At 38.4% G+C, this 13,199-nt stretch overlaps 1 protein-coding gene across 3 annotated transcripts in view; it reads left to right on the top strand.

Moving 5' to 3' along the window:
• cpne5b (copine Vb) overlaps positions 1-13,199 on the top strand; it is a 210,091-nt gene that overhangs the window by 156,757 nt on the left and 40,135 nt on the right. For all 3 annotated transcript variants that reach the window (XM_038298082.1, XM_038298080.1, XM_038298081.1), the window contains 2 exons: positions 7,815-7,856; positions 8,050-8,125. In XM_038298082.1, the coding sequence (XP_038154010.1) occupies positions 7,815-7,856; positions 8,050-8,125 (118 nt within the window). The remainder of the gene's footprint in view (positions 1-7,814; positions 7,857-8,049; positions 8,126-13,199) is intronic.

Below are 13,199 nucleotides of genomic sequence, written 5' to 3'. Positions count from 1 at the left end.
AGGATGGGAATGAGGCAGCTTTAACTCATTCACTCTTTAATCAGGAATGGCAAAGGGGCAGTCATTTCTAGAAACAGGAAATAAGAAGCTCTGTTCACAGTTTGCCAGAGGTGGTCGATGGGACACTGCAAGAATGAAAGAAGAAGGTACTTTGGAAAAGATTGCAAACACCATTTTTTCTTCTGAGCATCTGATGCGATGCGCTTTAGAAGCAGCAGCTGCTGGAGTTGGAAAAATGTATCTTTTGCTGCTCGACACGCCACATCAACCAATCAGAGAAGTTGGCAGGGAGATGGACACAGCACTGCTGATGCAGATTGCTATGATCACTCTTCTGAAACAGTTTTTTTAAGCCTAAATTAACCAGAAATGCCGAAACCTGCTGGCAAAACATGTTTGCTTTTATTATCCTTGTGCCTGCAGTTTGGATTACGTGCTTGAAAAATTCTAACATCTACTTCCAGCCGCTGGAAACAGTAGCGGCAAACCGCGAAGAGGCGACAAGGCCAGAGGCAGCTGTTGAACCTGATTCCTAGTAACAGTGCACCGATGGTGCACGGGGGTCTGAGCGGCTCCAACAGCAAAATAACAGTTGAAGGCATGGTCATAGACTTGATGAACTGACTGCACAGATGAAGTTTTCAGTAGGACTTTTTCACTTGAAAGCATTAATACTATGTTTTACCCACTGATAATAGCAAATATAGCTGCTATTGTTACAGGCAAAGTAAGGACAGAGTAGCTCTGCACAACGTGCATCAGACCCACTTTTCCACTGCGCCACTGGAGCAGCAAAGATGCTTCAGCTGTGCGTCAGAAGTAAACTTGTACAAGCATAAAAAATTAAGCAGCACACGTGTTTTTGCTGCTCCTGCTGCTTGCGGTGTGAATGTAGCATTAGAACCTGAGGCAAAGCATGGTGATGCTGTTCTCTGTCCAAACTGGCTGCGATTGAGATACTTTGAAGATATTTAGAAGATCAGGAGGGACATTTTGTTTGGATATACAGAGCTGGTAAAGATATAGCTACTTAAACATGAATTTGTTAATTCAGTGAAAATGTCCTACCCAGTATGAAATACAGAGCAAGACATATAATTTTTAGATTGTGCTTTAGAAAAAGAAATACATAATTAAATAATTTTCTTCCCATTTAAGATCGGACTGCCTAATATTGACCGAAACCCAAAGTTATCCGAAGGATTTGTTAAAGTTTGCACATAGAGCGACATAGCATAAAATAGAATAAAAGGTTGAATGCTTATGAATATAGTCTCAAGGCAGTGTATTTAAGGTGACTAAGAAGTGCTTGCCTAAATAGGCTAAATGCTCAGCAGATAAATATTAATTATTGATTTGTTTTTAGCACACTATTGAAAATACCATAAACACAGAATCTAAAAACAAAAATAATGCTGTGTTGGTTCTTTCCCAGCAGGCACATAATTAATGCAAACTTGTTTAGTCAAAGATGATAAGAATTCACTTTCCTCAAAGCTTATCTCCACATTTCTAATTTAAAAAGACAGTGGTGTGAAAAAAATGAGATAAATCTTGAAGGAACTTTGAGGATAGATGAAAGAAGAGAGTGACAGACAGATTGGTTTATGGGGGCAAATATTTCACAAGGAATATTCAATCTTGGTCTCACTTCCTCTCTCTCAAAGGTGTCTGACTTATCTTGTTTTGTCTGCAGTCAAACTCGAATTATGGAAACTGCTAAGAAACTGGTGTGTGAAAAAGAAAGCTTAGCTAAATTTACAAACAGAGATATTTGCTTTACGGATATGTGGGTTTTCCACAATTAGTAAATATGGAGCCTTGGTAAAGTTGAATGAAACTTGTCTGGTGCTGAATCACACATGAGCTTTGAGTTCTTTTATTTTTTTTTACTTCTCGGAGCCAATTATATATATATTATATAAGGACATGAAAGGCTCCTCCTAAAATGCTCCTGTGCCAAGCAAACATGCTTAAAATGCTTGAAATGCTCACATACCCACGCACTGAATAAATAAAATGTCATGGCTCTTACTGAACCAGCCTACGTGTCTTAAAGTCTGTAAATACCCTCAACAATACCGCTAATAGAGGTTTGAAATTTGTGCAGATATGAAAAAACGTCCTGTATTTGCTAGGTTATATGATTAAATGTATTGACCGACTTTCGTTTAGATTTGTTCCCCTTGTGAGTAATTAAAAATGGGTCCAAAGACTTTCTATTAAGTGGATGTGTTGCTGCTCTCATAACTTCAAAGTATTTATAGGGAGCTGGTATGATAGAAGAAATGCAAAGTAATGCAGTATGCTAAAGTGAATGAAAAAAATTGATACACAATTTTGTTACGGATAAAAAGCTTTGCACATCAACATTCTGTCAGGCCTTTGTAAACTCTCCCTCTTTTTCCAGATTCCTCCTCCATAGTTAAAGTTTCAAAAGATGTCACGGCTTAGAACAGGGGTCCCAGTATTCAAGGCAGACAGACAGTCTGATAATCCAAAAGCATTTATTTAAAAACTGCGGATCTGTAGTAATAGCAAAGACGTCTAAGGCAGTAACCTCTGCAGGAGGAAAACTCAGGTTAATGATCACATTAATCTGATGCAGGATGATTGACATGAGTCCATAACCTGGTTCTATAGTTTAGTCTATGCCTATAAAACAAGGTAGAATCCAGCTGGTCGACTGCAAACAAGACACTCTGGGTGCCGCCCAGAGTGTCCCAGACGCTGCAGCCCAGAAGGAAGTACAACAAACAGGAGAGTAGATCCGGGCAGACGAAGGAGGGCAGAAAGATCCAGAGGGCAAAGCCAAAGTCAGGGCAGAGAACCTGTTCATGAGTCAGAACCAGGAGATCAGACGTCCGAAGAGGTTCCGAAGGGAAATCAAAGGAAGGTGTCAGGAATCAGTTCCAAGTTCTGTAAACTGGCAGAATCCAGCAGGAGTTGAAGGACAGGTCAGTCAAACAGTCAGATTGAACAGGCAGTGATTGAGAGGCAGAATGGGTCAGTATCAGGTAATCGGAAACACTAAGGTACAGTAACACTGAAGCCCTCTCACTACTAGCTCGAGAATAACGTGGCACTGATGACTGGTTAGAAGGCTGGTTAAACAGAGACTGGAGCAGGTGGATCAGATGAACAGTACTGAGAAAACAGGCGGAGTTAGGCAGATGTATGTACTGATTAATCCAGCCAGTTATCAGTGCCAAGATCATGACAAAAGAAGCCTGATAGCCGGATATTTGAGCATCTCACATTTAAGCTGACTCGTAAACAGAGTCCAGCTAAGTGAAAGTTAATCTTAGTATAAATAGACCTGTTCTGTAAAGATTGCAGCATCATGAAGACCAAGTCGAACAATTATAGATAAACTCATGGGGAAGTTTAGAATATTTTCAGTACAGTTGCATAAATTACCAACATAAAACATCACAATTCATGGCTGTTACTAACATAAAATACGGAAAAAAAAAAAAAAAACGCTAAAAATTATTTACTTTCATTAACATTTTTTTTCCCTTTGCTTTTATGTGTTTGCTCTGTGTAGAACGTGGACTACTGTGAGATTTAAGGATAGTCTATTTAAATAGTGTCTAATTCATGTGTTTATATAAGGATGAATCCAAATAAATACACTGTTATACAGAAATGTTTTAATTTCTGCTTTAGATAGGATTAAAACGTAAGATCTGATTCTCTAAAGCAAATAAGTTAATCATAGATTTAATTTAACATATGGCCAACTTCACAAAAATGGATGAAACACAAATCCACCTTCAGCTTTAATTGAGGAAGGAGGTCATAACCAGCATGACTCAGTGATTAGGCAGATGGTCCATCAAAAAAAAAAAAAAAAACATAAAATCATTTGCTTTTGTTCTATTAATCAAGAGGAGGCAGGGGATGATTAGGTTTAAAGCAAGACGAAGAAGAAAGAGCTAAAAGGAGGTACAGATCAAATACAACAAAGACATATATTTTCTTTGTTGCTGAAGAAATTAAGAAATCTAATATGTCACATACCCTGTTTAAGTTTAATACACATGAGAGTGGAAAGGATACAAAGGAAGCTGGATGTTATTCAAAGTGTTGCATGATTTAGTCAGAAAGTAATGTATAAGTACCTCTCCAAAATATGACTTTAGTAAAAGTCAAAGTCACTGACTTTAATTTTACTTGAGTTAAAGTCTTAAAGTATCTGAAATGTCTTGTACTTACAGTAAGCATGAGAATTACTGTAAAAATAGATGTACTCCAGTAATGTAATGAAAAGTATCGGTAAAAAGTGAAACATATGCAGTTTAAATTACATTTATCATATGTTGTTAAACTTGACGAAGGTCATATTCATTTCAATAATATACACAACCAATTGCAGGAGAAATTCAGACCAAGTTTAGACAGAAAATACAACCTTCTTGTAAGCCTTCAGTTTTCCTTTTTCAAGTAAGGTCATACTATACTATACTATACACTTTAAAAGTGATCTCAACCAAGTGCAGGCAAAATTTAGTATACACCAGGGAGTGTGTAAACCTGCTACGTTATGCTCAAGCTTTCACAGTAGTGCAGAGTGACCAAGTTTTACTTACTGAAAGATTAGGATTATTACAATTTCATAAGAAAATACCTCAATGTGTTTCTTTGAGTTGCACGGGGAGTTTTTGTGAGATAGAATTTCCACGTCTTTGGGCAGGAATAAAAGACACTTAATGCGGTACAAAGAATCTTTAACACCCATGAAAGAGTACATTGTGTTTAAATAAGGCTACGACCATGGGTTCTCACCACCAACTGGTGGTTCCCTTGTAGCCAAGTTCAACATTGTTGAAGTCGCTGTCGTTGTCTCCGTCTCCTCTTCCATGTGGCTGCCGCAAATAGCGACACTGGCTTTGTGTTTAATGGGAGAAGCGAAACAGGTGTACCTATTGGTGGGAATGGACAAGCCCAGGCAAGTACCGAATTTGTCGCAGTCAATCAGTAGGTGGGGTCAAAACATTTGCATTTCTCTCACACTCGCTTTTTTTTACCGAGTAACTAAACCAAACATTGAAAATGTATCAGAGTAAAAGTATGCAATTAAGTTTGGAAATATAGTGAAGTCAACTTGAAATTTGTCAAAGAATCTTTACTCGAGGAAAGTATAAAGGACTCCAAAATATACTTAAGTGCAGTAGTGAAGTATTTTTACTTTGTTACTATACAACACTGGGAAAGAGTACGTTCTGTGTCAGTTTTTTGCTCTACTGTGAACTCTACTTGGAGAATTACTCATCTTAAAAGCAGCTGGTACAAGTTTTCACTATGAAGAAAAGAAACCACAGGTGAAGATGGATCATTTTTGTTGCGTTTGACTGAATTCCATTCATGATTAATAAATTAAAAATATTTGAAAAGAAATACTTCAAAATTTCAAAGGAGAATATCTCTGGTGGATCAGCTTTCAAGTATATGTTGTTCTAGAAGGACCACTAGAGGAAATAAGCTCCAGAGTACTTCTACACAGCTGTAAGATAAGATAAGAAATAAAAAACAGTAACGTTTGTCAGATGATTTGAGTTTACATGAGAGCAGTATCTATGTCCTTCGTTAAAATATCACAGAGTGTCGTTAAACGTCAATATCTGTTCTCAGTTTGCTCCTGTTATTAGAGCTTGTTAAAGTCTGTTCTTTTTTTACTTCCTTCCTGCTGTCTCTTTCTCTGTGTGTTCTTTTCCTCATTGGTGGAGAAGGGCCATGTATGTTGCGGGATGACAAGCCGATTTTATCTCTAGCTCACACCTTCAAAAGAATAAACCTACGCTGTGAATCAGCATGGGGCAGATGGTAGGGAGGAAGTTGGGATTCTAACAGGCGTATCTCAGTACCTCAGTAGCAGGAAAGCTTCTATGATGTATTGCTTGATTGAGGTTCCTTTGGACCTGGAAGGTGTCGGTGCTTGGGTAAGATGGAAGAAGAGAGAAGGGAGGTAGGGGTGGGATCAATGTGACTATAGAATGAAAGTGCCAAGGAAAGTTTTTGACTTTTTTTTTTATCTCTGCAGGAACACTTTCTGCTTCGTTTGTGTAAAATGCAAGTGTGTGGGTTTTGTATGGTGGAAGCCAACATGTGCTGCAGGTTCTGATTTTGCATTGGTGCAAAAGCTTTGTAAAAGTTCTCTTTTCCACCATGATAAAACCTGCACCTAACCTTCTTCTAACAGCTGCACCATGCAGCTTTACATGAAATACTATCAAATTATAAAATCCCTTTAAAGAATTGTTTCAGAGACTGGTGTGTCTTTGTTGAATAGAAAAGCTTTAACAGCATAATATATTAGTGAGCAGACAATTCTTTATTTTATCTCCTTAAAGAATTCTTTCATAGTAAAGAGATTTCATGACAGAGATTATTTCTTTTCCAAATAACAAGAGTTAGGTGAATTTCTGTTGCGACTTTCTAAATTAGTACTTTTTAAAACAACCTTTAACTTGAAATATAGCTTCACAAAGACAATCCCGAACCTCTAGAAAAATAACTCCAGCCTGATAAAGTGGACAAGCGTGTAGTCAGTGCACTGGCTCATTTTACCTCAAAGTATCCTCCAATTTACACTGCTTGCAACCATTATAGTCAACTGGATTTCTAACGCTGCCTGCACAAGAAAGCAAAGGGCTGTGCTGGAACTTAAAGCCAATTTGTAGTTGAATTACACAAATCACACTGAGCCAGCAGCAAACTAAACAAGAACAGCATCCATATTTGGTTTAAGTGATGTTTAAAGCAATGTTTTAAAAACAAACTAAATTTTCTTGAAGGCCTATCTATTTAAAGAGACAACTTCCCAAAGTGTTACTGTTTGTATGATGTTTAAGCCTCCATGTTTCCCTGGTGGATGTTATGGGGCCGTAAGATTAATGTTAACTTACAGTGAGGAAAATAAGTGTTTGAACACCCTGCTATTTTGCAAGTTCTCCCACTGAGAAATCATTGAGGGGTCTGAAAATTATCATTGTAGGTGCATGTCCACTGTGAAAAGAGCCCAGAATCCTGACTGATTTAGAGAAGGTCTGTGTGGAGGAGTGGGCCAAAATCTCTCCTGCAGTGTGTGCAAACCTGGTGAAAAAAAATCAAGAAACGTTTGACTTTTGTATTTGCAAACAAAGGCCTCTGTACCAAATATTAACATTGATTTTCTCAGGTGTTCAAATACCTATTTGCAGCTGTATCAAACGAAAAAATAGTTTAAAAAAAACATACATTGTGATTTCGTGATTTTTTATTTTTTTATTTATTTTTTTTTTTTTTACAGATTATGTCTCTGACAGTGGACATGCAACTATGTTCATAATTTCAGACCCCTCCATGATTTATATTTAGGGGATCTGGGAAAATAGCATGGTGTTCAATTGCTTATTTTCCTCACTATAAGGGGTCTCTGTTTCGACTTCTCAAGGCATCTGATGGAGCTGTATTTTTTTTATGGCATTTTACAGTAGGGTAAAGTGAGCTGAATACAACTTTTTCTTTACATATATTAGAAGCCATATATTTATTTTTTCGATCCAAATTATAACATAACATCTCAAATATATACATGTTTTATGGGCTGTAATGTAGCAAAAATATAAAACTTTAAAGGGTTCTTAAAAAGGAAACCACTCTACTTGCAAAGGAATCATTTGGTCAAAAAAATATGTTTCTGATAATTATGAGTATTATTATTGTTTTTATATAAATTTGAGGGTCATAACGATTGGCCTTTAAAGGTGTTGCTAAGGGACAACCATGTGCAAAGTTTTCCTAACTTGAGTATTTTTTTCTTTGCACAGAACAATCAAAGTAGAGGTGTATGACTGGGACCGGGATGGCAGGTGATTGAAAACACTTGTTTATCAAGTTCACATACAATTCTCTGCAACAACACAACATGTTTTGACATTATTGCAAAAAGCCTCTCTGTTCAGTATAAATACTTATGGGGTTAAAGTTTGTTTTGTTTTTGCCCCAAAACTCCTTTTCTGAGGTTTCTGACTTTTTGTTTGGTTCACACTTTCTTTTCCCTAGCCATGACTTCATTGGGGATTTCACTACCAGCTATAGAGAGCTAGCTCGAGGGCAGAGTCAATTCAACGTGTACGAGGTGAGTAATCTTCAAGTTCTCTTCCATTCACCAGCATGTCTGTTCGCTCCTAAAAGATGGAATTCCAGTGTGGACGATACCTGGATCGAGTAAATAATGTGGTTGACTCGTCTATCATTTGACAACCATCTTACAATGCTTTGCAAAAAATATTCTTTTGTCTACATGGACACTTTAATATTAGTAGATAAATAAATAACCAAATAAATAAATTGAACAGAAGTGTATATATAATGAAACAGTCTCTCAGAGGGGAATCATAAAAATAATCCTGTAACTCTTTTACAGGTTAGGGTTCTTCAATTTCATTCTGGTTTCCTTGAGCTGATATACAATCAATCAAACTGGATTTACTTTGTCTCTTCTGTCGTTTTGTCCTTAAGATCGCATGCTTATGGTACTCAGGTGCATATAAATTGAACTATTGTGCAGCAAGATAAAGCAAGAATACTAGACGAACAATTTAAGGATTTATTTGATTCTTGTTTTCTCAATCGACAGCTTAGGATACAAACTAGCTAAAAATCCCAGATTTAACCACAACGTATGAATAAGTAAAAGCTATGATTATCATGTTTTTTTTAAACACAAAAACACTGTTACTACACCTCTGACATTTTCTCACAAAATGTGATATTTTTATAACAACAACTCTTTAAGCATTGTTTGATATCTGCCATCCTAAAGGTGCTGAAATCCTTGACTGACACAATTAAAAGTCAGAGTCTTATGACAAATAAAGGAACTGTCTATGCCTACAGGCCCCTGTGGTTTGGTGGCCTTCAGTGGAAGACAAATACCTGTCTTTTCGATGTCAGACCCATTATGTTCTACATTTGATTCTTCTTTACCTCCCAGTGACACTGAAAGGCCCTTTAGTTTTTGCATCAGCAGATTGTTTGGTGTGTCAGACAAATTGCCATCCCTCTGTGGTAAATTAGGGGCTGTCATTTTCACGCCCGGCAGCCATTGAAAATCGGGGTAATGAGCTGAGACATCTTTGGTGTCGGAATTGGCATTTCTCTTTTGTTCATTAGCAAGAAGGCAGCTAAATGTTAGTCGTGCGCATTAAACCTATTTCATTCAACGATTTATTTCACCTTGACACTTAAGTATGAATTTTCTGAAATCTATCCTTCATTAGTATTTCCGACAAGTATATATAGATAGATAGATAGATAGATAGATAGATAGATAGATAGATAGATAGATAGATAGATAGATAGATAGATAGATAGATAGATAGATAGATAGATAGATAGATAGATAGATAGATAGATAGATAGATAGATAGATGCGTTTAGGTTGCTTCTTTTTTTAACTTATGTTGGTTTAAAATTTTAACCTTGAGCACATATTCATTGTATCAGTGCATTTATATAGACATTAAATAAACATTCTAACATTTTGTGTTCTCTGAAAATGAAACAGAATTTACAGTGTTTACTTTTGGGAACATAATGCACCTTTTAACATTTATACAATTTTTGTCTTCCCACAGAATACATTTATAAACTAATGAATGAATAAGTAACTTAGTTTCTGACAATCAAGAAAAGATAGGAAATACAAATACAAAAAAATATATAGAATTAATGATATATGTAAATAACTTATTTAAGTTCCCTCCTCCTTCATTTTGTCCACTTTTCTGATTTCTAATTTACTAATGAATCCAAACGACTCCAAAAATACATTGAGTGAAAAAATAAATAATTAATTAATGTACCTACATAGACAAATTAATTTATGTACACATTGAACAATTAATACTGATACTTCACACGACCACATCCTTTGCAAAACTATGTATACACCCATTTTTAGTGACTGAGCGTACCCATCGATGCTCACCGCCCTTCTTCCATCTCGTATCTACTAAAGAAAACCAGTTTGATCCTTTTCCTAAATAGTCTAATGCTTAGACATTGCTTTAATTCAACAATGAGTCTTTTCTATACTTTGACACCATAAATATATCCTACCTCGCTCAAGAAAAAGAAATGATATGCTGAGTGGTCTTTGTTTGTTCTTCGCTTTATGAAGCTAAAGCAAAACCTTCAACATGAAAGACTCTTTCTCAGCTTCAAATGGAACTCCTGCTGTCGTGCCTTGCTCAAGCTTCACTGAATTGACGATGGACCGCACCCTCTCCATAGCTTTTTTTCCAAGATGCTCTCCATCAAGACAAAGGCCCAGCTTCCCCATTTAGCACATCAGCCGAACTTTGAGTGCATCTGCCGACCTTCAGTTGTAACACCTGTTATCACATATGATTTAAATCTGCTCTACATCTCCGCCTTCCACCCACTTCGACTTCAGCTCCTCCACGAGTTCATCCGGCCTAGACTCGCCAGACATCATTAGTCTCCTCTCCTCCTCACTCATCACCCCCATGGACAAGCTTAACCACTCCGCCTCATCTCTCTGCTTACCTGCCGGAATCCACGACTCCTGTCTCTGCCTCACCTGCACCTCCTCCGTCTTCCACTCAAACCTTTTTTCGTGATGAGGCTAGAATTCTCCCATCTACCTTAAGCTTGTCAAAGGTCCGTTACTGATTCTCCACAGGTGAGATGTATTTATCCAAACCTCCAATGTTCCCTCTAGAACTTGTTCCTTGCTTCTTCACACAATTCTTTATCGAGAGGAGTGTACATTCTCATACACATTCACTATTCCAGGCAAAACTAAAGTTGGAAACTCAAAGTATTTCTCTAATTAAGATGCTTAGGTTAAGGCTGTAGGCACAGACGTTGGGAACATTTTTCAATATTGCGAAGAACGATCTGCTGCTTTACTACCATGACCCATTGAAGATGTCCTAGGAACAGCATCTGCCAATGGCCAACATGAGCACTCAGATCTCAGCTTCCTCACTGAGAATTCTTCAATCTACCATTTCAGGTCCAGCCAACCCACAGATGGAATCCCCTTGCTTGTCATTGTTTTTCTCTCAATTGATCCACTTCAGTTTTATAAGTACGTGACTCCATTCTCAAGTTTTCCGGGATATGTACTTGCTTCGTCGTTGCCAATTCTGACCCTTCTATCCCCAGTCAGTGTCCCAAGCTTTCAATGAAACCATTCAGGTTCTCTAGGATATCTCAAAGAATCATTCTTCAACTGGAAGAAAGTTCATTGCTATCCTTCTTGGTTCATTTTATTAAAGTAGTTTAATCTCTCCCATACTTCCCCTTTAACCTCATGACTTCTCAGGGAAGTAACATTTTCAGTAAGCCTTAGCTTCTTCAATCTCATGTTTACCCAAGTACTCCAATCTCCAACCGAATCATACCAAAGGAAAAGGCCTATTACTTGTATCTTTGCTAATAAAACAGCCCCTTCGCTACATATTTCAGTTTGGTCTAAACCCAACAAGATTTGCCTTCTTCAGCAATCTCTTCATCATACCAGAACTCTTTCTTATGATTCCTCAAAAATGTGAAAGGATTTCCAGCTCTTATTATCTTCCGCTCAGTCTGTTTCATGCCCTACATTTATAATAGGCACAGTTCTGTCCACTGCCACTCAAATCATCATCATCAACATCTTCATACCAAAAGCTCACCCGCTGATTTCTTAGGATTACAATCTTCGCAGAAGGTTATTGCTCACTTAGCATCTACGCAAATGCGTTCAGCAAATGACTGGTGGGAAGCCTCTATAATTTTGTTCTCCCTTGTTCGAGCCTTGACATTCTTGTAATTTCATATCATTGTAGATACCCTTGCATGCACTCACTAGCCAGCACTTCACTAGAGCCCCACATCTCCCTATTGCATCACACTTCTCAACAGGTCACCATCGCAGCTCATTGAAGCTGTGCCAAGAGGACAAGCTCAGCACAGCTTCAGTACACCTGTCCTCTCAGGGCATCTGTCCTATCAGTGCTGTGTCACCAAATCTTTCCTCTCGGCTCAGCTTCAGCACATCTGTCCTATCAGCACAGCGTCAGTGCATGTGTCCTCTCAGCAAATCATAAGCGCATCTGTCCTTTTCACGCATCATCAGCACATCTGTCCTCTCAGGGCAACTTCAACACACCTGTCCTCTTAGCACATCTGTCCTCTCAGTGCATCATTAGCTCATTTGTCCTTTCCGTGCATCATCAGAGCATCTGTCCTCTCAGTGCACCTGCAGTGCACCTGTTCTCTTAGCACATCTGTCCTCTTAGCACATTATCAGCGCATCTGTCCTTTTTACGCATCATCAGTGCCTCTGTCATCTCAGCGCAGCTACAGCACACCTGCCCTCTTGTTGCATCATTAGCGCACCTGCCCTCTCTGTGCATCAGTCCTCTCTCCTCTCTGCTCATCATCAGCACATTTTTCATCTCAGACCTTTCCTTTCATCCTGTGGGCACAGCTTCAGTGCACCTTTCCTCCTGGCCAATAATTGGCGCATCTGTCCTCTTGGCGCAGCATCATAGCATTTCATCTCAGGCCCTCCGAGGGCCTCACCATTGCTTTTCACCACTCTGCATATCATCAGCGCCTTTTGACCTCTGCGCATCACCAGTGCATCCCAATGATGCACATCATCAGAGCACCTCACCACCATGTGCAACATCAGCGCGTTTCTTCGCTCAGTATAAATTCTTAGCCCTTCTCTTCTTACTTTAGCACAACCTTAGTGGTTCTCTTCCTCTGTATTGTTCTTCCTATTATTGTCATGATCTTTGCACTGATGACTGGTTTAATTATTCATTCAATTCACCTATGTAACTCTGTCCGGTTGCTCATAACCTCTCATCTGATCAACCTGTTCCTGCCTCTATTTAAGGCATTTGCATCCAGTCATCAGAGTCAGATAACTCTTGCTTCCTCTAGCTAGTGTTGAGAGTGTTTTTAGTACCTTGGTGTCTCTGATTTCCTGACCCTGACCTGTTCTACCTCTCAAATACTGAGCCTGCCTCTTCCTGTTCGTTCTCAGTGGTGAGAGTGTTAGCGTACCTTATTATTTCTGATTACCTGATCCTGACCTGTTATGCCTCTCGACCACTGAGCCTGCCTGTTCCTGTCTGATCTCAGTCGTGAGAGTGTACTTAGCATTATCTTACTTTTTCTGATTA

The sequence above is a fragment of the Cyprinodon tularosa genome, unplaced genomic scaffold (assembly GCF_016077235.1).
Source record: "Cyprinodon tularosa strain WSP-4 unplaced genomic scaffold, ASM1607723v1 ctg40, whole genome shotgun sequence".
Lineage (NCBI taxonomy): Eukaryota > Metazoa > Chordata > Actinopteri > Cyprinodontiformes > Cyprinodontidae > Cyprinodon > Cyprinodon tularosa.
The sequence above is the reverse complement of the archived record's forward strand: the minus strand, read 5'-3'. Positions and strand labels throughout refer to the sequence as shown.